General features: G+C 41.3%; 1 protein-coding gene across 1 annotated transcript in view; it reads right to left on the minus strand.

The window, feature by feature from the left end:
* Positions 1 to 27,118, minus strand: part of cfap74 (cilia and flagella associated protein 74) — a 525,252-nt gene that overhangs the window by 210,676 nt on the left and 287,458 nt on the right. The window contains exons 22-24 of the mRNA XM_051931357.1: positions 16,902 to 17,030; positions 16,500 to 16,587; positions 2,602 to 2,775 (exon numbers count right to left, since the gene is read on the minus strand). Coding sequence (XP_051787317.1) covers positions 2,602 to 2,775; positions 16,500 to 16,587; positions 16,902 to 17,030 — 391 coding nt within the window. The remainder of the gene's footprint in view (positions 1 to 2,601; positions 2,776 to 16,499; positions 16,588 to 16,901; positions 17,031 to 27,118) is intronic.

Consider the following 27,118-nt stretch of genomic DNA (forward strand, 5'->3'; position numbering starts at 1 on the left):
CAGATGCAGAGTTTAGACACTTTCCTCACGGCAGGCTGCCAAACAGGGTGGGGCTAATCCTCAAGCTAATGCAAAGTATAGTTGTGCATTTATGTGCTGTCTTACATTATCCTGGACATCATGGCTCTAAAACAGATTGTGAACTACTTAGAAAAGCCTAAAATAAGCCAAAAGGCCATTCCTTTAACTCTAGAATTACCAAAGCCTACGAAAAAACTCATAATTCCATCCCACCTTAAATCCCTTTGCACCTCTCCGTCAGCGTTTTTTGTCTTGTAAATGTGTCGATAGCCACAAGCAGCAAGCAGCCTGCTATACCATCCCCCCAACCGCTGCAGAAAGGGCCCAGCTCAAGCCTTCATTATCTTGGAGAGAAGTGCTGGAGATTTAGAGGGGAAATAATAGATCGTTATTTGGAACACATGCATTTCATGTGTGTGTTCCGTATCTACAACAATCTATGTAAACACATCGCTAAAACAGAAACATTGCTAAAACAGAAACGTTTCTCGTGTTTTAGTAAAAAATGACAAAATGTCGACATGAACTGTATAATGTGTGAAGTCTGAAGTCCAAATATCAAATAAAAACTTTCATAAAAGGTGCAAGTGCAATACAACAGCTTCCGTGGTGCAGCAGTAAGAACTGCTGACTTGTAATCAAGAGGCCGTGGGATCAATCCTGGGTACCGTGCAAATTTACTATTTTGAGTAGTGAGCTGCTCTTATTGTTAATATCATACAATAAAAGCACGCATTTGATTTGCGTCTGTAACAGCTGATGTAAATTTATAGTACTTATAAAAGTTTTTACAAAAAAGCATTTTTTTCACTTTTATTCTCTCAGTCACGATCACAATACAAGAGATCTGACGCTGTTAGTTTTTATTTGAAACTGGGAATAACTGTATAACTGGGGGTATAAAAGCTGACACACAAAAGCTGGTGAATCTGCCTTCTTCGTATCTCACTGAACAGTGTCAGATCGGGTGTAAATTTATCCTGACACTATTAGTTAGGGTCAGATTAGGAGGATGGGGAGGGACAGTGTGATCGTGACAGAGAGAATAAAAGTGGGAAAAAAAAGCTAACTTTTAAAAGTACCATAAATTTACACCCGATCTGACGCTGTTCATTTTCAAATAATATTGCATTAGTGTGACGATGTTTTCTGATATATTTGTCTCTCTTTTTTTCCCCGATGATGTGTTGACATCATGGACCACAAGGCATGAGCTTATTCAATGTGAGCAGGAACACACAGGTGGCCAGTTGCTGAGTGCTACAACATGCTTGACTTGGCGGTGATGAATGCACATTTACTGTACAAGGCATGCACGGGTCCACTGAGAAAAGAAGAGTGTTCTTTGCTCACCTTGCAGAGGAACTTCCTTGTCGCTTCTTAGAAAAAAAAGCGATGGAAAAAGAAAAAGAGAATGCAACATCGACAAGCTTCTGTTCCAAGACCGCCGCTTCGCCCAAAAAAGCAGTCAGTGTCAGGCACCCCTTCAATGCAATAGGAACCAAAGAATAGAGAGAAGTGTGTACATTGCAACAGGTACACATGTCGTAAATGTAGGAAGGATAGTTCTTGGATGTGTGGGAACAGTTAACATTTGAATTTGATGATTGTATATATTGCACCACGGAAGCTGTCATATTGCACTTGCACCTTTTGTGAAAGTGTTTATTTGATATTTGGACTTTAGGCTTCAGACATTATACAGTTCATGTCGACATTTTGTCATTTATTACTAAAACATGAAAAAAGTTTCTGTTTTAACGATGTGTTTACATAGATTGTTGTAGATATGGAATACACATGAAATGCATGTGTTCCAAATAACGATCTATTATTTCCCCTCTAAAACTGCAGCACTTCACTCCAAGATAATGAAGGCTTGAGCTGGGACCTTTCTGCGGTGGTGGGGGGATGGTATAGCAGGCTGCTTGTGCTTATCGACACATTTACAAGACAAAAGAGTTTTTTTGTAGGCTTTGGTAATTCTAGTGTTAAATGTGAAACTAGAAGTGATACATTCAAGGTAATGGACTTTATTAAATATTATTTAATGATGTGCAATGCCTTATTAGAATTTGCTTTGATGAATGTTATTATTAAACTAATTCTGTATTTTTTTCATTTAGTTTAATACTATTAAAACAAAAATGGGGGTAATTAGGTGTTATTGTTATGAATATTTATTCTATGAAGGGGTTCTTGAGAAAAAATTTGTCCATTCTTAAAGTAGACTGGACTTGTATGCCTCTCTTATTAGTGTCCTTAAGATGTCCAGTATGTCACTGCTTCAAGCTGCAGTTACATGGTTCATATACTATATTGATTGTAATACTATTGAAAATCAAAAAATGGTCATCTGAAATATTTTAAGTTTGTAAGAACTTTTGACTACATATAAAACAGAGAGAGAGAGAGAGAGAGAGAGAGAGAGATCCTACACTTAATTGTATCTTTTATACTTTAGTACAATTATTATCAAAAACTTTCAAACTTTTATTTGTATCACTTTCCAGAAAGGTATTGTATCTTTTACTAAAATGTGGATACCTTATACAACACTGGAAGAACAAATTTAATTACCTGTGGGAGCTGCACAAAGCCAAAGTCCTGTGGGAGGAGTGAGTGGTTTGTTATTTTAATGCTGAGCTGAACGGAGTGAAAAATGGAGCAGTGCCCGAAATCCAGTACAGCCTTATTGAACTCCAGATCAGATGTTGTGACCACAGCATGGACAGCAAAAGGGATAGCCCGGGTCTAGAAATAAGAAAATACATTCAAAAAATTAAAAATAAAAAAGTACTTTAGCTTAACACTAGAATCCCAGAAGCCTCCGAAAAAAGTCGTAATGCCAGGCCACCTTAAATTCCTTCTCACCTTTTCATCAGCAAAATTATTTTATTTATTTATTTTGCAAATTAATCAATTAGCACAAACAGTAAGCAGCCTGCAATCCCATCCCCCACCGATACAGATGAAGTTCTCCCAGCTCAAGTCTGTTTATCTGGGTGTGAGGTGTCTGGAATTGTATAGGGCAAATAATACATTGTAGGGCAGCATGGTGGCGCAGTGGTAGCGCTGCTGCCTCGACAGTTAGGAGACCTGGATTTGCTTCCAGGGTCCTCACTGCGTGCAGTTTGCATGTTCTCCCCGTGTCTGTATGGGTTTCCTCTGGGTGCTCCGGTTTTCTCCCAAAGTCCAAAGACATGCAGGTTAGGTGCATTGACGATCCTAAATTGTCTCTAATGTGTGCTTGGTGTGTGGGTGTGTGTGTGTGCCCTGCAGTGGGCTGGTGCCCTGCCCGGGATTTTTTATGCCTTGCGCCCTGTGTTGGCTGCGATTGGGTCCAGCAGATCCCCGTGACCCTTTGTTAGTATATAGCAGGTTGGAGAATGACTGACTGAAATAATATATTGTTATTAAGAATACATACATTTCATGTGTGCTCCGTGTCTACAACGATCTGGGTAAATGTAGGATAACAGGAAAAACAAGTTAAGAAATGTTTAACACATAACTAAAACAGAATTATTTTCATGTTATAGTAAAAATGAATAAAATGTTGATATGAAATGTATAATGTGTGAAGACTGAAGTCCAAATATCAAAAAAAACTTTCATAAAAGGTATAACAAAACAAGTGCACCTTTATTCAAGAATATAACCAAAGAAAAATAAATTATTCAATTTACATGTTGCTGTCAATATGTAAAAACCAAACCTCAATGTCAATTGCATGGTTGGTGTAGAGGTAAGAACAGCTGCTTTTAAATGAAGGGGTTGCAGGTTTGATCCTGGGTGTTCCTCGCATTTACCATTATGAAAAGAGCATAGCACACATATAAACATCTGAGTATGTGAGTTTAGCATCCTGATAACTTGAAATTACTCAACCAGTATGTGTCATGTACAAGAATTTGATCACACAAATGTGAAAACATTAATAATGCTGACACAGTCACATTGAATGAAATACTAGAGCTGAAAACACACAAAACACAACTTGCATTATGTGCTTATATGTGGACATGCATAGTATATACAATACGTGGTGATCGACAAAGTATATAAAAAAAACAAAAAAACAAAGAAAGTGCTTTTACATGTAGGATAAACATAGAAAGTATAATACTTGAAAGTTGTGAAATGTTTAGTTGCAAGGGGAGGAAGCTGGTTGAGAAGAGATATGTCATTGTAAAAAATGTCAGATGTCTGTTAATATTAATTTTGTACAGCTTACTCTGCTGTGTTTTATATTCAAGAGAAGCAGTTAATTTCATCCCAGTGCAGTGTGCTGGAGATGATAGTGCCCTGGGGCCTCATGTATAACGCCGTGCGTAGAACTCACACTATAACATGGCGTAAGCACAAAAGCGGGAATGTGCGTACGCACAGAAAAATTCAGATGCAGGAATCTGTACGTACGCAAACTTCCACGTTCTTCCGCTACATAAATCCCGATCAGCGTGAAAAGTAACGTATGTGCACGCGCCTTCTGTCCCGCCCCAACTCCTCCCAGAATTATGCCTCTTTGAATATGCAAATCAATATATATAGCCTTCTGTGAAAAGACAATGGGAAAAGCACGGGGGAAAATATAAGAATTTCAGCGAATACCAAGTGGAGGCAAAGGAAAAATGTACTATTTGTTGGTTTAAACAGTGGTATAATCAACAAAAGGAAGTTGATCGAGTGACAGAGTGTCGAAGAAAGTCGAAAGCTCAAGTTCACAAAGTCACACAGTGCCCGAAATAAAAAAGAAATCACATATCAAAGTCACCGTGAAAAGGCGAGTCATAGCCCACCCTCTGAGTGTCATATGAAAGCTTATTAGGGTACAGACAAAAAAAATAGGCACACAATGGGAAAAAAGCACGAAATGTCAACTTTAATCTTGAAATTTCCACTTTAATCACGTAGTTTATTTTGCCATTAAAGTAGAACATCATAAACTTCATCTTAAAATCATTTCATTTACTAGTTTCTCAAATTCCATTGTAACTTAAGTAGCATGTTAAATGCTTTGTTCTGTATTTGATCTTCTATGTGCTCTATGTGTGTGAATCACTACCTGCTTCTTAAACGGGCTTTCTCTTTCTCCGACGGGACACATAATCCATTACATTCGTGATATTACAGCTCTCTGAATAATTAAAATACTGAGATGTTTATGTGATATCTTTTTCATGATGATAGGAATGAAAGCATGTTATTAAACATGGGAACACAGTGGCGCAGTGCTTGTTCATGTCTCACGCAAGAGGCTTGCTGCACCATGCGCGACCTTCAATGAAATAATTTATCACAGCAGTACTGTCTCTTTCAAACGTACTAACCTCCAATTCCTGTCCTTACTTTTCTTTCTCCAAATACCCAATCGCCACACAATCAGCTCTGTAATAGACATTAAGCCATTTGTAAGCTTAGAACGCCGATTCTTCAAAACTTTTAAGGAACATTGAAATATCTTTGTAGTACATGTTTAATTATTCTATCTGTCTATCCTTCCAGTGTCGCGTCAGCGCAAGAATACAACGCAATGCAGGAGCAATCCCTGAACTAGCTAGCGCTGCGGCACCATGTCCTTACATGTTTAATTATTAACAATACAGATTATTTAAATGAAGTTAAAGTTTTATCGGTATAATATAATCAACATATTTTGCTGCATTTCATCTTAAAAATGATATCGTCATCATATGTAAATACGCGCTTTATAAAGTGGCGCAGGTTGTGCAATATTATAACTGTAATGCAAGTTTACAGTGAGGTAATTGAACTTATAAGTACAAACAGTTCCACAAGGAGCACTTGATGGACTGATTGAGTGCGTTTATAGTTCTTGGGATAAAACTTTTTCTAAACCGCAAAGTCCGGAAGTCTCTGAAGCGTTTTGCTGTGGCTGAGGCAGCGTCTGCTTCATGCTGTGTACCGATAATTCTCTTTCCAATCAGCTGCTGCTGTGATTCCCCACTCAGATACAGTGATATAAATACTCCGAGTGGTGCAGTGACAGTAATATGGAAAAAGATGATCTGCTGTGGCAACCCTTAACGGGAGCAGCTGAAAGAAGAAGATGCAGTGAGAGTTACAACGCTAAAGCAGTTATGGTATTTGGAATACTATGGCTATTCCCTGTACCATTATATTGCTGCAGGTTAATTACAATCAGATGCATTACACTAATAAACAATATGCAGTTAGTTTCAGTGTATTTATAAAGCCACGTCAGGAATGTGGATCTAAGAAAGAAAGGGTGACCACACAGGAACAGTAGCACTGCTTTGACGCTGGGTGCCGCCAGTCTGCAAAACCGAGCGGAGAAATTGCGTACGCCAGGGTATGAGGTACCTTGGAAATGTGCGTGGCTTTACGCCAAGTTTAGGTTTTATACATCGCGATTTGCGCGTGGAAACGTTCGTACGCAACATTTCTGTGCGTACGCACCGTTTATACATGAGGCCCCTGGAATTTTCAGGATTCCACATTAACAGATGTATTCTTGATTGCTAGGGAAGAGTGCCACATGGTGCTTTTTAACACTAGAATAACCAGAGCCTACGAAAAAACTCGTATATCCGGCCCACCTTAAATCGCTTCTTAAAACCTTTCTCACCTCTCCGCCAGCGTCTTTTGTCATCTAAATGTACTGATAAAGACAAGCTGCCAGCAGCTGGCTATGCCATCCCCCCAACGACTTAGAACGTAAACAAGCTTTTCCCAGCTCTTGCCTTGATTGATTACCTGGGAGTGAAGTGGAGTTTTAGAGTAGAAATAATAAGATTGTTATTTGGAACACACGCATTTCATATGAGTTGCATTTCTACAGTAATCTGTGTAAACACATTGTTAAAACAGAAACGTGTTATATATTCTAGTAGCAATTGACAAAATGTAGGCATAAACTATATAATGTATGAAGCCTGAAGTCCAAATATCAAAGAAACACTTTCACAAAAGGTACAAAAAAAAGCCACCGCCAAAAAAACCCGCCTTAGTGTGAGACATTGATATGAATTAACTATCACTTCTTCCGTGGCGTAACAGTATCAGTCGCTGACTGGGAATCAGAAGCTCATGAGTTCGATCCTGCACAACTCCCATTTGAGAAGTGTTCTTATTTTCACTATTTTAGAATAAAAAGATACATTTGATTTCAGTCTGTAACAGCTGGTGTAATTTATGATATTTGTAAAGGTTAGCTTTATTTTTTTTAAATTCACTTTTCATTGTCTCAGTCGCGTTCAGGATCCATCCCTACCGCCCCCCACCTGACACTGCTGTTTTTACATAAAGACTCGCTATAGTTCTGCAGTGTATCACGATACATACGACCGCGTGTTTTTTTCCCCCAGTATTGCCAGTCCCCATGTGTTGCTGTATGCTGTTTCTTTTGTACTCCTGGACATGCAGAGGAAAGCATAGTAAAGAGCAGTAACTTCAGCGCTATATGCAATCATCAGACACTTCCCATCTGACACTGCTAAAGCTCTGCAGTGTACTTGTGACTGCATTGTCGTACCAATGCTTGCGAACTGAAGTGTCTGCATGCACTTTTCGTGGCATTATACGTGTATTTTTGAGCATGCCCATGTAGCTCAAACACAGGAACATATGTTGATGTAAAAGTATAACAAAACAAGTGCACTTTTATTCAAGACTATAACCGAAGAAAAAAGAAAGCAAGTTACAGTAGGTGGAATGCTAAGAACTGCTGATTTCCATTCTGTGCTATATAACTGTTAACATTTGAATCTGATGATTGCATATAGCGCTGTCTGATTTAGTGTGCGCAAGAACATGCAGGTGGCCAGTTGCTGAGTGCTACAACGCACATTTTAAAAAAAGAAAGAGACAAATATATGTGACGTTTTGAAGAAATCATTTTATGACGCGAATAGTACCAATCAGAAAACATCGTCGAAGTAATGCAATATTATTTGAAAACTAACAGCGTCAGGTTGGGTGTGAAGTTATACTGGCGCTGTTTGAGTCAGATCAGAAGCTGAATAAGCTGAAAAAGCTCCTGTTCTGACTCTAAGTAAAAAAGCATGAATTAATCAACAGAAATAACCGCGATTGACATTTTAAAGTTAACGATTTACAGTGCATACCAATTTATAAATTGAATGTCCGTTTGAGGAAAAAAAAAACACTTTCTTCAAAGCTGGGAATCGAACTCGCGTCTCTGTGGCACAGTAAGGCAGTGGTGCTCCAAGTCAGCAAACCGTCCTTATAACTTATTTTTTTCAAGATCCATAACACACAGACAGACAGAGCACTGCATAATACAGAGACAGACAGGCAGAGATATACAAACAAACAGGGAAGGCACATGTACTGAAAGAAAAAAAAAATCAACATGCGCGTTGTTTCTGCAGCACTGAATAAGCTCCCCCAATCTGACTCTCTAAGTAACAGCGCAAGTACAGACACAAATCAAGTGCATGTGTGTACTGTATAATATTAACAAAAAGAGCAGCTTACTACCGAAAACGGCAAATATAGGAGTGAGTGGGGATCGAACCAGGACTCTTGATTACACTTGGTTTGCGTCTGTACTTGCGCTGTTACTTAGAGAGCCAGATCGGGGGAGGGGTGATGTTAGAGCGGGTGCGCTTATTCAGTGCTTTTTCTTTCAGTACGTGTGCCTTCCCTGTTTGTTTGTATATCTCTGCCTGTCTGTCTCTGTATTACGCAGTGCTCTGTCTGTCTGTGTGTTATGGATCTTGAAAAAAATAAGTTATAAGGACAGTTGTTCATGTTAATTGCAGTCTCAATTGTTAAAAAATATTTTAAAAGGAGCATCCCACATGAAAATATAACGATCTCATTAACTGACAGTGCATACCAATTTACAAATTTTATGTCCGTTTGAGGTTAAAAACAAAAAAAAGAAGTAACACTTTATCCCCAGCGGGGAATTGAACTTATGTTTGTGAGGCAAAGAAAAGCTACTCGGTCTGAGAAGCAAATCTTAGCGCGCTACGCCACGGAATCTGTTATATGGTGTGTGAAGCTTTTGTGGAAGTGTTTATTTGATCTTAGGAACTCGGGCTTTACACATTCTACATTTTGTAACATTTATTACTAAAATATGAAAAAGTTTCTGTTTTAGCAATGTGTTTACACAGATTACTGTAGAAACGGAACACGCATGAAATGCAAGTATTCCAAATAGCGATCTATTATTTCTATTCTAAAACTCCAGCAGTTCAGTCACTCCCAGGTAATCAAACAAGCCATGAGCTGGGAAAACTTAGTGAACGTTCTGCGATGGTGGGGGATGGAATAGCCGGCTGCTCGCTGCTCCTCATAATCGGAACATTTAGAAGACAAAAGAGAGGTGAGAACGGTTTTAAGGTGGGCCGGATCTACGAGTTTTTTCGTAGACTCTGGTAATTCTAGTGTTAAAGTCAAATTTCATTTCTACAGTTTTAGTTGTGTTGAGAACCAAATTTCTTATGATACACCACATTGTGAGGCAAACTAATCACTGCTGCACAATGAGTAGAATAACAGACAGAATATACAGCCTAGTGGTTTGTCTGTGCTGAGACATACTTTTCTGGCTAGTCAAAAATTTGAAGCACCATTTGCAAATTGACTTCATCCATCCATCCATCCATCCATCCATTCTCTTCTGCTTATCCGAGGTCGGGTCGCGGGGGCAGCAGCTTGAGTAGAGATGCCCAGACTTCCCTCTCCCCGGCCACTTCTTCTAGCTCTTCCGGGAGAATCCCGAGGCGTTCCCAGGCCAGCCGGGAGACATAGTCCCTCCAGCGTGTCCTGGGTCTTCCCCGGGGCCTCCTCCCGGTTGGACGTGCCCGGAACACCTCCCCAGGGAGGCGTCCAGGAGGCATCCTGATCAGATGCCCGAGCCACCTCATCTGACTTCTCTCGATGCGGAGGAGCAGCGGCTCTACTCTGAGCCCCTCCCGGATGACTGAGCTTCTCACCCTATCTTTAAGGGAGAGCCCAGACACCCTGCGGAGGAAACTCATTTCAGCCGCTTGTATTCGCGATCTCGTTCTTTCGGTCACTACCCATAGCTCATGACCATAGGTGAGGGTAGGAACATAGATTGACCGGTAAATTGAGAGCTTTGCCTTATGGCTCAGCTCCTTTTTCACCACGACAGACCGATGCAGAGCCCGCATCACTGCGGACGCCGCACCGATCCGCCTGTCGATCTCACGCTCCATTCTTCCCTCACTCGTGAACAAGACCCCGAGATACTTGAACTCCTCCACTTGGGGCAGGATCTCGCTCCCAACCCTGAGAGGGCACTCCACCCTTCTCCGGCTGAGGACCATGGTCTCGGATTTGGAGGTGCTGATTCCCATCCCAGCCGCTTCACACTCAGCTGCGAACCGATCCAGAGAGAGCTGAAGATCACGGCCTGATGAAGCAAACAGGACAACATCATCTGCAAAAAGCAGTGACCCAATCCTGAGTCCACCAAACCGGACCCCTCAACATCCTGGCTGCGCCTAGAAATTCTGCCCATAAAAGTTATGAACAGAATCGGTGACAAAGGGCAGCCCTGGCGGAGTCCAACTCTCACTGGAAACGGTTTCGACTTACTGCCGGCAATGCGGACCAAGCTCTGACACCGGTTGTACAGGGACCGAACCGCCATTATCAGGGGGTCCGGTACTCCATACTCCCGGAGCACCCCCCACAGGATCCCCCGAGGAACACGGTCGAACGCCTTTTCCAAGTCCACAAAACACATGTAGACTGGTTGGGCGAACTCCCATGCACCCTCCAGGACTCTGCTAAGGGTGTAGAGCTGGTCCACTGTTCCGCGACCAGGACGAAAACCACACTGTTCCTCCTGAATCCGAGGTTCGACTATCCGACGGACCCTCCTCTCCAGAACCCCCGAATAGACTTTTCCAGGGAGGCTGAGGAGTGTGATCCCTCTGTAGTTGGAACACACCCTCCGGTCCCCCTTCTTAAAGAGGGGGACCACCACCCCGGTCTGCCAATCCAGAGGCACTGTCCCTGATGTCCATGCGATGTTGTAGAGATGTGTCAAGCAAGACAGCCCTACAACATCCAGAGCCTTGAGGAACTCCGGGCGTATCTCATCCACCCCCGGGGCCCTGCGACCAAGGAGTTTTTTGACCACCTCGGTGACCTCAGTCCCAGAGATGGGGAAGCCCACCTCCGAGTCCCCAGGCTCTGCATCCTCATTGGAAGGCATGTTATTGGGATTGAGGAGGTCTTTGAAGTACTCCCCCCACCGACTCACAACGTCCCAAGTCGAGGTCAGCAGCGCACCATCACCACCATATACAGTGTTGACACTACACTGCTTCCCCCTCCTGAGACGCTGGACCAGAATCTCCTCGAAGCCGTCCGAAAGTCGTTCTCCATGGCCTCCCCAAACTCCTCCCATGCCCGAGTTTTTGCCTCAGCAACCACCGAAGCTGCATTCCGCTTGGCCTGCCGGTACCTATTAGCTGCCTCCAGAGTTCCACAGGACAAAAGGGACCGGTAGGACTCCTTCTTCAGCTTGACGGTATCCCTCACCGCAAATTGACTTGTTTACATTAATTACTTATTCAGTAGTAAATCAGGGAATATGTGTATTGATCAATAAGATAAAATTCAGAAACAGAACTGTAATGTATATGCCTCTATGGTCCAGTTATTATATACCTCATCCGCTGTTGGTGATGATTGCCTGAAACAGTGCTCTTGTGGCAGTAGTGCTGTTTATCGTAAATATTTTTTAAATGATATTAAAGATCCTGTATTCTAACAATCACAAGTTGCTGACCTGTGTCCAATTTTTCAAAATAGATGTGAAGATGACCTTTTAACCCTTCACCAATTGACTGTCGATGCTGAGACCCTACAGGCCACGCCCCTAGTAACCAGGACCCACATCATGATGACTGAATCCACAAAATGTCAGCACTCAATGTCAAAACAGAATGACATCCAAAAAGATGATAAAATAAACTGGATTTCTAAATAAAGGCTCCAATCAGACAGACAGACAGACAGACAGACAGACAGACAGACAGACAGACAGACAGACAGACAGACAGACAGACAGATAGATAGATAGATAGATAGATAGATAGATAGATAGATAGATAGATAGATAGATAGATAGATAGATAGATAGATAGATAGATAGATAGGAAGGCTTTCTTTTCACCAAATTCATTTAAATGATTTTTCTAGCTCAAGAAAAGCCTGATAAAATTAAAAAGAAGCTACATTCATAAGAAAGTCAAAGTTGGTGATGCATAATGGCACACTCTGGAGGGCTCTAGGCTAGCCTTCTGCAAGTAAGAGCTTTTAATACTTATGCCTTAAAGCAAAACAGGTGGTCTCTCATGGTCTTTGTCTGAAACTTCAACACATAGACCTTGTATTACATTGGCATCAAAACCAACTGGTTATACAATGCCATCAAAAAACTGAATGGAAGGTCATATGGAGAATGCTCCTGACTTGAGGATGCTGGTAATTTGTACCCCAAATAAATATGAAGATAATGAATCTGAACATTTGAATCTGGGAATGAAAGGTTAGGAAGAATGCTCAAGTAAATGCTTCATGGTAAAGTTGAAAAATCTTACAAGAAATGGAAGGTAAAATGGAAAGAATAAAGACTGAAAAGACACAAAAAGAAAGGTTGGACCACCAACAGGTGATCCCCATTTTAATGTCCAGTTATTTGAAGTAAAGGGAAAAAAGTGTGGATTGATGACTGACAAAGACTCCAGATGTCAAGTGGTTTATAAAGGTGGAACAAATGGGAAAATAATTGATTTAGGCAAAAGTGACATCACTGGTCCTCTGCATAGTTCTCCTTCATTCCAAAGCAAGGAGAAACTGTGTTAGGGTTGGTCTTACACCCAAATTATTCCCTGTATTTTTATTCAATATCATATACCTGTGTGCCTCTCTCTCTCTTCCAGGACTTACACCTGCAGCTAAAGTCACTTCAGTACGCGAGCATACGCCGTCAGCATGGCACTGCCAGATCTAAACACTAGTGTGGCAAATTGCACGCGTACTAAAGTAACTTTACCTGCAGGTGGAAGTCCCATTTTACGTATGGTGTCAAGCAGAGTTGTGTTGCAGTGCAGCAGTCTATTAGCCAGTAAAAGTGCTGTGAAGAAGCTATCTGTTGTTATGGATACGCCTTTGTCCAGAAACAGCTCCATATGCTTTATGACCACAGACTTGGAAAATCTTTGCCCTGGGTTGTAACTCAAATCATTATTCCCAACAAAACGTTGCCAGATGTCCGAAATCACAGCAAACCTGACGTTTTGCCTTTATTGTCAAACTGAAAATGCCGCATGACAGTCTGATTGTATATTTGATTGCCGGTACAATAAATAGTTCTGAGCAGGCATCAACCAGAACACCAACTGTGGTTATCACTGCTCTTGTGAAAAGAATATAGATAAACATCATCAACTCAGAGAGGGAGAGACAAGTTCATTGTACCACGTTAACATCACTGACAGAATAAAATTGAATAATAAAAAAAGCGCTAACTTTTACAAGTAGCCAAAATTGTGTGTCACAGACTCAAATGAAATGTATGTTTTTCTTATATTATAGTAATAATAATAGCAACTCACTACTCAAAACATGGAGTGCCTGGACTCGAACCCGGAACCTTTTGGTTATAAGGCAGCAGTTCTTACCTCTGCACCATCCAAGAAGACATGAACTTTCTGTCGATTGATATTTGAGCTTGGGTTTGTATCTCATTGACAGCAACACGTAAATTGAATGATTTTTTCGTTGTAGACACGGAACACACATGAAATGCATGTACTCCAAATAACAATATATTATTTACCCTATACAACTCCAGGCACCTCACACACAGATAGAGACTTGAGCTGGGAGAAGTTTGTGACAGTTTTCAGCTCTGTCGAGGGGATGAGATAGCAGACTGCTTGCTGCTTGTGCTGATCGACATACTTGCAAAACAAAAGATGCTGATGAGGAGAGGTGCAAAGGAATTTAAGGTGGCCCGGGATTACAAATTTTTCATAGGCTTCAGGGATTCTAGTGTTAATGATGACTCACTCTGAACTTGCAGTTATAATATTGATGACTTAAAATTTATGACTTTGGAAGGAACAATGAAAAATTTCACTCAATCTGTGACTGGTTCGACTCAAGGAAATTACAAGCTGGACCTGTTGTATTCAAATGTTAAAGATACCTTTAATTGTAATCTACTTGCTCCTTTAGGCAAATTTGACCACAACCTGATTCATCTTCTACCCAGCTGCAAGTCTGTTATTAGATGGCATTACCTGTTACCACCAGAATTGTGAGGAAGTGGAGCCTGGAGGCTGAAATGGCCCTGAATGTCTGCTTCCAAATGACAGACTAGGAAAAGATGTGCGAGTCACATGGGGACGATATTGAGGGACTCTATCGCCATCACTACATCACAGACTATGTTAACTTATCTGTCGATACAGTTGTACTCACAATGACAGTGTGATGCTTCCCAAACAATAAGCCATAGAGTACAAGGAGCTAAAGGGTCTCCTGAATGAGAAAAATATAGCATTCAAACCCAGTGACAAAGAGGCTCTGAAGGATGTACAGAGTGTTCTAAAGAAAAAGCTGAGTGGAGGAAAGGATGCTTACAAAGCTAAAATAGCTAACAAACTCAGAATAACACGAAGGATGTCTGGAATGGACTGGGTATAATTACAGAACTTGAAAAATCCAGGGCTCAGGTACTAGAATGGAATCTGGAAAAAGCACCCTGAATCAATTTTTTAGTAGATTTCCCACCTACTGCCACCTTCTTCCAGTTACCAGTCTGCCCACACCATACCTGCTACATTAACAACTCCTACCACATTACATAGAATGGCCAGTGTCAAGTCCATTTCTGACTATCAGTGTGGAATGTCCACAACTGAAGACCAAGTAAAGAGACAACTGAGGAAGCTGTACATAGGAAAAGTTGTGGGACCAGATGGAGTCAGTTCTCAATTTCTTAAGGCCTGTTCTGATCAACATTGCGTTTCACTCTGTCACCTGTTCAGTCTGTCCATAAGGCATCAGAAAGTGCCACTGCTGTGGAAAATATCCTGAATTGCTCCTGTTCCAAAGAAGACAGGAACCTCTTCGCCTTCTTTAGGAGTAAACAGTGTGGCACCCGGACGGGGCTCATGCCTGGATGGGACGCCCAGGAAGACAGGAGGAGGGCTCATTCCTCCTCCAGACCGCGAGGGGGCATCCGCCCTGGTTGTATTGGGGGCCACGGGTACAGGGCTTGGAAGCCCAACCCTGTAGGGGCCCGTGGTCACTGCCAGGGGGCGTCCCCCTGCCTGAAGGACCCTGGGGGGAAGAAGAGAGGGAACACCCGGAGTGCTTCCGGGAGGACAGCCGGCATTTCTGCCACACTGGGTTGTGTCCGCGGGAATGACGGTGCACACCTGGAACACATCCGGGTACAGATAAAAGGGGCCGCCTCCCTTCATTCGAGGCTGGAGTCGGGTGGAAGCAGGACAAGGTGCTAGAAAGAGAGAAGGAGGCGGTCCGAAGAGGCAGAGTGGTTGGCATGGACTTTGGGGAAGATTGGGGTTTGTGGCACTTATGGACATTTTTAAATAATAGTAGTATAAATAAATGTGTGTTGGGTGACATGAGCGTGTCTGCCTGTCTGTGTCCGAGCCAGTCTCCACAACAGATAGATAGATACTTTATCAATCCCCAAGAGGAAATTCACATGACTACAGACCAGTGGCATTTGCGTCTCACATCATGAAGACTTTTGAGAGACATGTCCTGGACTATGAGTCCTTTTGTGGTAGTCCTCCTAGACATCCTACAATTTGCCTAACAGACAAGGATTGAAGTGAAGGTTGTAATGATCTATCTACTCCACAAGGCTTATTCTCACCTGGACAAAGCTGGCAACATGGTGAGTAAAGTAACATTTGTAAACTCTTACTCATACTCCGCTGAAACAACCAATGATTCTTCAATTACAAACATTAAGTGTGGCAGAGCAGCACCCCACCCCACTGTGCAAAACTAGCAAATAAGTTTGTTTTATTCTTCTGATGGTGACAATTATGATAATATACATATATTTTGATTTTCAATATTTTCTGTCTCTAAGTACTTTACAAGGTATAAAAAAACAACATGTGGTGCAGTTTGATTTTTTTAACAATCACACCAACAAAGAAAGAATGGCAATTTTCATAAAGATAATGACACTGCTTCTAAATGTTACAAGGCTTGCACTAGCTGTGCAAATGACATTTAGATTATCAAATGATCTTATAAGAAACTTTGGTGAAGCAGTATATGAGACAACAGTAGTGCTGATTAACTCTTTATCAGATTTCCATCAAACAGTGCAGTTATTAAAGCTTAACTGGTCTCTTGTTTACAGAAGAACTATAAACAGGTACAGCTTATTTAATGAGTTACAGATATACAATATAACCCACCTGGTCTGCTACATGGATAATCATTGGCACTTCCAAAACTCCAGTATCCTTGTCAAAGTAACCCTCTGCATCATCTGCTAAAGACTGTCTGCAAAAATGAATATAAACACAGAGTTACTAATGTATTTCATGTTCACACTATTAAGAATATCCACATTTTTTTAAACACTGATGATATTCAATTACAGTGCTCTAGAAAAAAATGTATTTTAGTAAATTTTTGAACAGTTAATTAAAATGTAAATGATCAGACATTATTGTTATATTTTTTAACTTTACTACTTCCCATTATTATCTTGAGCCTAAATGAGCTAAAAAGAACATTGTATATTGTTTTAAACCTTAATTTTTGAACCATGTTATAATTATCAAAATGAAAGCATTAGGGGGGAGAATACATACCTGGGAAGAAATTTGAGCTGTGCATTAAATGTTGACTGTGCCTGAATGAATCCTGTTTTAGGAAGAATCTCCATGTGATTTTTTAGCTCTTTGCAAACTTCAAATGTCAACTGTAATGATATATTTGACCTGAAACAAATTAAACTAAATTAGGCAATGTCCTATTTTATCTTCAATTTACTACATGTCAACTAAGTTAAGGAAAATCTAATTACCATTACAACAGTACAGCTAAATAAACAGTCCAGCATGGAAAAAACTGTGATCACTTGGCCATCACAAAAAAAAATATTGAAAATTGAACATCAACAGTGTATTATACTGTACAGACCTTTAACAACAAGGTGATGAATTCATACGTTATGGTATTGCGTCACCATTTGTAATGTTTCATCTTCCCACAATATGTTAGTCAATGTTTTAGGAGAATTGTGAAACTGCTGTTGACTATCTGCTTAATCCACAAAAAAGCAATTTAAAAATAGGCTCTACTTTAGTTATGATATAAAAGAAAATTAAACATTATATAAAAGCAAATTAAACATTTTAAGCTTATGTCACATTGCTACAATTGCATTTTGAGTACAGATATTCTATTTCATATTAGTCTGTTTAACACCTTTTTATTTTATATTAAAGAAAAATATTAAAGGTAACTGATACATTACAGCTCTCCTAATTTAGATAAAATTGTTTTTGTACAAATTCTGGAAGGTACCACTTTGAAGAGCATTATGAGAAATATTCCACCGGGAAACTCATATTTAATAATAATAATAATAATGCATTTTATTTACAGGTGTGGTGTTGTGGGTCCACAGCTCTCTCAACAAAGGCCGTTTTTAAATAAATAATCACCACGCTCGCGGCTTAGCGAGGGGGCGTAGTGGTTGTGGCTGTAGCATCTCAGGGTGATCTGCGGTGTGGGCGTTTCTCACCTAAGTGCACAGGTGAGAGACTGCCCACATCCGTGATTGTTCCTGGGGATGCTAATGGGCTGCAGCTGCTATGTCCTCTCGGCATATATAGAAGCGCGAGCCGGCCAGAAGAGGAGGAACAAGAACAAAAGAAAAAGAAAGGAACAGAAAGAGAAAAGACGGAGGTTGCTGGAGAGCGAGGAGCAGGAGAGGGGAGAGAGAGAGAGAGAGAGAGAGAGAGAGACGGTGCGAGCGGGCGAGTGAGTGAATGTTCGCAGGCAGCACAAGGGAAGCCTGGGTGTTAGGCCGACACCTGGGAATTGTAGTAGTGGTCGCTCCCGCTGAGTGAATTTGTAGCGGGAGTGACCAGTGAATAGAAGAAAGACTGTCCACGTAAGGCCTGGACGGCAGCGGGAGTCGGGAGGCTTGGAGGAGAAGTTCTTGTCGTGAGCGTCCTGGTTCCCAAGGACCCCAAGTCTCAGGCCTGGGATGAGAGCATTACCGAAGCCAGGATCAGGAGGCCTCCAGACCTGTGAAAGAGATAGACAGACAGCTGCAGACAGAGAGAGCGTCTTGCCTGCTGCAGGACCCTAATGGGAGAAGCAGGTGAGACGCTAATGTAAAAGAAGCACCGAGCTTAATTGTTTGAAAGGACTGCCTCCAGGAACGTTTTAACCTCAGCTTTTAAAGGATTGTTTTTTTTTCCTATCTATTGTTTTACCACCACTTTTGTTTTTATGGATTATTTATTTATACTTTGGAAGCACTGCACTATTGCACTTTGTGGATGTTGTTTTGATTTATTTAAATAAAAGCATTGTGCACATTTATACATCAACCCGTTGCTATTGTTGCCTCACTGTCTAGCTCATCTCGGTTATAACTATCGACGGTGTTGGGTTCAAGGGCTCCCGAACAGCAGATGGGAGCATGGAGCTGAACCCGCATCATCACATTAGGGCACTGTGATGATGTGGGTTCTCTCTACGCTCCCATCATCATTACGGAAGCCCTTGAACCCAACACTGTTGGTAATGTCACCGATGAGCTCGGCAGTGAGGCACAACAAATGGAGCAAGGGGATAGTGAAAAAAGTGGAATGTGCTTTTATTAAAATAACAACAAAACAACAAAGCAGTATCCAAATAAATAAAGTGCAGTGTCTCAAAAGTCATTAAATAAATAATCCATAAAAAAACAAACTAGAAAAAAACAATCCTTTAAAACGAGGTTAAAACAACGGCTGGAAGCAATCCGTTAAAAACCACAAAGCCTGGTATCTTCTTTTACCTGGCGGCTCCCCTGCTTCTCCCATCTGGGCCCCGCAACAGGAGAGTCGCCCTACCAGCAGCTGACTTTCTTCCCACATGACTGATCTGGAGGCTTCCCGATCCCTGGCTTCGGTCACGTACTCTCCAGATCGAGACTTGGCTTCCTGCCTTCTTCCTTACTCTCGCAACCTCTGTTTTCTTTCTCCTTTTTTCCCCCTGCTAGCCGCCTCGCAGTTCTATTTATGATGGGGACGTGGTTCAGCTGTGGCAATTAGCAGCTACCGGGAACAATAACGGATGCGGACGACCCCTCACTTGTTTACTTAAGTGAGAATTGCCCGCATCACGAATTCCCCGAGAACCGCTTGGCCACACACCACCACGCCCCCTCACTAAGCCGCGAGTGCGGCGATTATTTATTTAAAACTGGCTTTTTTGACATGAGCTGTGGACCCGCTATACCACAGGCACTTTACATTAGTAGTAAATCTCAAAGTTTAAACAAAGGCAAAGCAAGATAAAAACAGAGACAAAACAACAAGAAATAGTAGCATTCTTGTTAATAAGCTTTCCTAAATAGAAAAGTCTTAAGCTATTTTTTAAAACAGCCTACAATCTGCTGTGTTCTTAGGCTCTCTGGTAGGGCATTCCAGAGCCATGGAGCAGCAGCTGCAAAGGCTCGGTCACCCATTGTATGAAGTTTGGTCACAGGGGGGTGAAGGCGGTAGGTATTTGCAAAACAGAAGCTTCTTGTAGTGGATTGTAGTATAAGGAGTTCCTTAAGATATTGTGGAGCATTTCCATTGATACACTGGTGAGTAAACAAACAGAGTTTGTGTTCAATAGAGAGGTGAATAGGCAGCCAATGAAGTGACCTGAAGGATTGGTGAAATGTGTTCATATAGCTCCACACATATTTCCTGTCTAGCTATTACCATATGCAGCAACATTGATACCTCAAGGCTGTATTTACATGTTTCTACACTTCCACTGGAATGCAAGAATTTTGGTGAGCATATTAACATCCTTAGCATTATGTTTGCCCCTGGAGAAATTAGGCAAAAGCCTTGAATTTTTTTTGCAACAACAGCAAAAAAATATTATGCATAACAGAAACATGTAAATATCAAAATGTTAACATAATTACAATAGGAAAGGTATGTCTAGTGTCCACCTCTGTACTGATGCAGATTCAGTATACAGTAATCCCTCCTCCATCGCGGGGGTTGCGTTCAAGAGCCACCCGCGAAATAAGAAAATCCGCGAAGAAGAAACCATATGTTTATATGGTTATTTTTATATTGTCATGCTTGGGTCACAGATTTGCGCAGAAACACAGGAGGTTGTAGAGAGACAGGAACGTTATTCAAACACTGCAAACAAACATTTGTCTCTTTTTCAAAAGTTTAAACTGTGCTCCATGACAAGACAGAGATGACAGTTCCGTCTCACAATTAAAAGAATGCAAACATATCTTCCTCTTCAAAGGAGTCAGGAGCAGAGACTGTCATAAAGGCAGAGGAAAATCAATAGGGCTGTTTGGCTTTTAAGTATGCGAAGCACCGCGGCACAAAGCTGTTGAAGGCGGCAGCTCACACCCCCTCCGTCAAGAGCACAGAAAGAGAGAGAGAGACAGAGAAAAACAAGCAAGCAAAAATCAATACGTGCCCTTCAAGCTTTTAAGTATGCGAAGCACCGTGCAGCATGTCGTTTCAGGAAGCAGCTGCACAAAAGATAGCAACGTGAAGATAATCTTTCAGCATTTTTAGACGAGCGTCCATATCGTCTAGGTGTGCGAACAGCCCCCCTGCTCAATCCCCCTACGTCAGGATCAGAGAAAGTCAGCGCAAGAGAAAGAGAAAAGTAAGCTGGGTAGCTTCTCAGCCATCTGCCAATAGAGTCCCTTGTATGAAATCAACTGGGCAAACCAACTGAGGAAGCATGTACCAGAAATTAAAAGACCCATTGTCCGCAGAAACCCTTGAAGCAGCGAAAAATCCGCGATATATATTTAAATATGCTTACATATAAAATCCGCGATGGAGTGAAGCCGCGAAAAGCGAAGTGCGATATAGCGAGGGATTACTGTACATGCTTTGCTTGGCATGTTTTTGAAACAGTCACCAATGTACATAGACATTGTTTAAGCAGATGTTAAAAAATTTTTTGTCACTCAAAACTAGTGCCTCACCTACATGATTGACACCAAACCATTGGACCAATATGCACAAGGCATATTGACTTCTGCATTTCTCCGACATGGACTTTGATAATTGTTGCATTATGAACAGTGCTTAGGAGGATGATGTTTTTCTTGTCCTTCAACTTGATCACAATATTCTTCCTTTTTGCCAAGCAGCTACTGCACCAAGCGGCAGCTTGACATGTTCATGCGACCTGACTCACAAGAATACAGAGACAGTTTGACTGTACAATGCCATATACTGTATGCGTCAGTCTTCCTTTGAAGTAAAATCTCAAGCAGTTCAGGTAAGGTATAGAAACTGTCCATCATTATACAGTAAGTTTGGTGAAGCAATGAGCTCACCAGTGAGAGCACAGATAATGCATAGACACCTTATTGACTGTACTTGCCACCCCAGTCGGTTCCTCTACTGGTATAAAGTATAAAGTTCCAGATATATCTAGAGCTCCTGCAGCATGTAGAAATTGATACCGAATTGTGCCCGTTTGGAAACATACACCTTCTGCATATTTTTGACAATTGCCGGGTAGACATACATACCACAGTGTATACAGTTTCAGTGCTGTTTGATAGGCTTCATTAGAATCATCATTACTAGTGAAATGAAGGTATTTTATAATGCGTGAAAAATGACATTCACTCATTACTTCACAGAAAATGGGTGTCTATAACAACCGGCATGTAGACCAGCACATTTGCAAAACAAAAGATGCTGATGAAGAGGTGCGAATGAATTTAAGGTGGCCCGGGATTATGTATTTTTTCATAGGCTTCAGGGATTCTAGTGTTAAACACCGTCTTGAGAGTGATTCAGGAATAGCTGTTTTTGCACAGAATATGAGCATGAATTACTGTATACTCTGCATTAATGTGAAGGAGGTTAACTGAGTGCATGTTGTATCTTGCTTTACAATATAACCAGCTGCTCTATTACTACAAACTGCATTCTAAGTAATAATTTTCCATTATTTGTAATGATACTGCTTTTTCATAAATTGCATAGAGCTGAATGCTTTAATCTCCTATGTACAGTGCATCCAGAAAGTATTCACAGCGCATCACTTTTCACATTTTGTTATGTTACAGCCTTATTCCAAAATGGATTAAATTAATTTTTTTCCTCAGAATTCTGCACACAACACCCCATAATGACAATGTGAAAAAAGTTTACTTGAGGTTTTTGCAAATTTATTAAAAATAAAAAAACTGAGAAATCACATGTACATAAGTATTCACAGCCTTTGCTCAATACTTTGTCGATGCACCTTTGGCAGCAATTACAGCCTCAAGTCTTGTTGAATATGATGCCACAAGCTTGGCACACCTATCCTTGGCCAGTTTCGCCCATTCCTCTCTGCAGCACCTCTCAAGCTCCATCAGGTTGGATGGGAAGCGTCGTTGCACAGCCATTTTAAGATCTCTCCAGAGATGTTCAATCGGATTCAAGTCTGGGCTCTGGCTGGGCCACTCAAGGACATTCACAGAGTTGTCCTGAAGCCACTCCTTTGATATCTTGGCTGTGTGCTTAGGGTCGTTGTCCTGCTGAAATATGAACCGTCGCCCCAGTCTGAGGTCAAGAGCGCTCTGGAGCAGGTTTTCATCCAGGATGTCTCTGTACATTTCTGCAGTCATCTTTCCCTTTATCCTGACTAGTCTCCCAGTTCCTGCCACTGAAAAACATCCCCACAGCATGATGCTGCCACCACCATGCTTCACTGTTGGGATGGTGCCAGAATTTTCTTTCTCATGGTCTGAGAGTCCTTCAGGTGCCTTTTGGCAAACTACAGGCGGGCTGCCATGTGCCTTTTACTAAGGAGTGGCTTCCGTCTTGCCATTCTACCATACAGGCCTGATTAGTGGATTGCTGCAGAGATGGTTGTCCTTCTGGAAGGTTCTTCTCTCTCCACAGAGGACCTCTGGAGCTCTGACAGAGTGACCATTGGGTTCTTGGTCACCTCCCTGACTAAGGCCCTTCTCCCCTGATCATTCAGTTTAGATGGCCGGCCAGCTCTAGGAAGAGTCCTGGTGGTTTCGAACTTCTTCCACTTACGGATGATGGAGGCCGCTGTGCTCATTGGGGCCTTCAAAGCAGCAGAAATTTTCCTGTAACCTTCCCCAGATTTGTGCCTCGAGACAATCCTGTCTCAGAGGTCTATAGACAATTCCTTTGACTTCGTACTTGGTTTGTGCTCTGACATGAACAGTCAACTGTGGGACCTTATATAGACAGGTGTGTGCCTTTCCAAATCATGTCCAACCAACTGAATTTACCACAGGTGGACTCCAATTAAGCTGCAGAAACATCTCAAGGATGATCAGGGGAAACAGGATGCACCTGAGCTCAATTTCAAGCTTCATGGCAAAGGCTGTGAATACTTATGTACATGTGCTTTCTCAATTTTTTTATTTTTAATAAATTTGCAAAAATCTCAAGTAAGCTTTTTTCACGTTGTCATTATGGGGTGTTGTGTGTAGAATTCTGAAGAAAAAAATGAATTTAATCCATTTTGGAATAAGGCTGTAGCATAACAAAATGTGGAAAAAGTGATGCGCTGTGAAAACTTTCCGGATGCACTGTATCTACTACCTGAACCCACACAAATGAGTTTTATGCCTGTTGAGAGCAGGGACAATCCTTTTGCAAGACATGAACACTCATAATATCCTTCATGGCTAATAATTCCCTCCCACAGCTAATAAAATACATTTGTGATAACTGTATCCTGCTTTACTGATAAAATTAAAGGCAAGATAACACTGTATACAGTTTGCATTAACAGATTGCTTGAACAATAACTATAAACACTCTAATGCTAATGTGTTGATTAGAATGGATAAGGTAAGGAAAAGAAGCACCCTAACTCTTGGAAACTGTACATATAACATAATAATTAAGTTGCCCTGAACCACTCTTTGCTGATTTTCTTAATCTAATTTTATGTTATTGGGTGGAACCGGAAGTGATGTCATCTGGGTGTGGAACTGTAAGTGATGTCATCTGGGTGTGGAACCAGAAGTGGCGTCATATGGCCCAGGCAGAATTTCCCACATTTGGTCTGCGGGGAAGAAAGACAAAAGATCAGTGCACTCTGCCAACCCCTGGACTGACCAGGAATTACTTTCTTTTGAGCCCTTTAGCTGCCTCCCATTTGCACGTGTCTGACAACTTATAAAGTAGATAGGAACAAAGCACATATTCATCACTTTTACATGCCTTTTATATATTGTGCTAAAACCAAAACATTTCTAACAACTGCATGATTCTAAACACTTACACTAATCAACAACAATAAAAAAAAAAAAAAGATTTTATGGATCTGAACGCAACCAGCAGGCAAAAATAATTGAAAATTGTTGTTTTAATCGGGGAAACACTTAACAAACTACATGTAAAAAAACATGTCACAGCTTTACTTCAAAAGCAACAGGCACATGCAGATATTTCCTTAATTAAAAATATAATAATTACCTCTCAATACTCTCTGTACTGTGCTGGTCCTTTAAATGTTTGGCTATACAGTACTGCTAGTGTCCACCAAACCCCCCCCCCCCCCCACTTCCCGGTCTGTATTGTATTATACCTTGCATACAGATTTGCATGAATCTTTGGGTTTAAAATTTTCATTTGGTACAAAACCAAATTATTCTCTGACGCCACTGAGGCAGCTATCTTTGTAACAACATGTGTAACACTCAGTTGACCCAATGCGCATGATGTCAGAGTATACTGTACCAGGAGTGGGGTATGTAAAATCGGTAGCATCAAAAATTAATACTGAATCTGTTTTATACATGATGGAATAGATACCATCAATACTTTCTATGATTTTGACAACACTACCCAGAAGTATTTCTGGTATCTCAAAGTCCTGTCCTGGGAGCACTTCCAGGTAAGCTACTAGTTCCTTCTGTGCACCCTGACCGCTCTCACGGAACTCAACAGGACTGAGCCAAAGAACTCCAGTTCTCTAGATGTCTTGTGGGAATCCGGGGTGTTGCTGTAACTCGCAAGGGCTGCCATAAGGCAATCCAGGGGGAGATAATGCTCCATGCAAATGATCTCCCCTGTTCTTCCAGGCTGTGGGCGTCACTACAAACACAACCACAGTGACACGAGTCCCAGTATAAATAAAATGATTTATTAACAATAATAACTTACAAAAGGTTTCTTATATGTTGTTTAACCACGTATGTTCTATTATTCTCTCTTTTTCTCTCATTTATTTTCTCCACTCCTTCCAGAAGAATGTTGTTCAGCTCCCCTCCCAAATCCTCTGGAGAAGGCAATGTGCTTCTTTTTATTGAAAACCTGAGAGTACTTCCAGGGCCTAGTACGTGAACCCTTCAAAGATATGCCTCCCCAGACCATAATTTTCCCACAGTGAAACCGGTCATGCTGGATGATGTTGCAGGCTGCATAATGTTCACCACGGTGTCTCCAGTCTCTTTCACGTCTGTCATATGTGCTCAGTGTGAACCTACTCTCATCTGTGACAGAGAACAGTGCGCCAGTGGCAGAGCTGTCAATTGTGGTATTCTCTGGCAAATGCCAATTCAAGCTGCACGGTGATGGGCTATGAGCACAGATCAAACTAGAGGACATCTGACCATCATGCCACTCTCATGAAGTCTGTTTCTGACAGTCTGGTCCGAAATATGCACACCAGTAGCCAGATGGAGGTCAGTTTGTAGGGCTCTGGCAGTGCTCCTCCTGTTCCTCCTCATACAAAGGAGCAGATACCAGTCTTGCTACTTGGTTGATGTGCTTCTATGTTCCTGTGCAGCTCTCCTTGTGTAATGGCCTGTCTCCTGGTATCCCCTCCATGCTCTTGAGGCTGTGCTGGGAGACACAGCAAACTTTCTTGCAACAGCACGTATGGATGCGACATCCTGGAGGAGCTGGACTACCTGTGCAACCTGAATAAGCTGCAGGTACCACCTCTTGTGACCAGCAATAAAACTAGCAAAACACAAAACTAGAGAAGAATCAGTGAGGAAGAATAATGAGGGAGAAATTGTCGGTGGCCACTGCCTGGAAAACCATTCCCATTTTGGGGGATATCTTGCCTTTGCCTCTCCAGTGTGCCCATTGTCAGTTTCATTTGCACCAAAGCAGATGAAATTGATTCACAATCACTTTTGCTTCGTAACTGGACCGATTGATATCCCTGAAGGTTAATCAACTTGGTGTTAGATTGTGAAGATTAAGTGTTCCCTTAATTTTTTTTAGCAAAGTATAAACTCTTGACACATTTTGTTTTTCAATATTACTGCATAGTGAGGAAATTCCTAAGGAATGGAAAAGAGCAAATATTATATAATTATTTATATAAACATGGTGATCCAAGTAACTATAGCCCAGTACGCTTAAAGTGTATTATAGGTAAAGTAATGGAAAGAATTATTAAGAAAAAGATTAAGCAGCAAATTGCAAGAACAGGAGATTTAGGTAATAGTCATCATGGATTCAGACAGGGCAGATTGTGTTTTACTACTATGCTGGAATACTATGAGGAATCAACAAATGGATTTGGATAGAGTAGTGCATATGATAACACTCATTTTAATTTTCAGAAAGCATTTGATAAGGTCCCACATGAGAGGCTGGGTATCAAGCTAAAAGAAGTTGTCAGTTTGCTAAAATATAGGAAGCAGAGAGTGGTGTCCCTCAGTGGTGAGTGCTGGGGTTGCTGCTCTTTTTAATATATAAAAATTATCTAGATAGTATTATAAACAATAGGCTGGTTAAGTTTGCAAGTTTAATCTAGAACCTATTGAATCATTAAAGAGGGGCGTGTATATCCTACAAGCTTGGGCAGATTT

This window comes from Erpetoichthys calabaricus, chromosome 8 (assembly GCF_900747795.2).
Source record: "Erpetoichthys calabaricus chromosome 8, fErpCal1.3, whole genome shotgun sequence".
Lineage (NCBI taxonomy): Eukaryota > Metazoa > Chordata > Cladistia > Polypteriformes > Polypteridae > Erpetoichthys > Erpetoichthys calabaricus.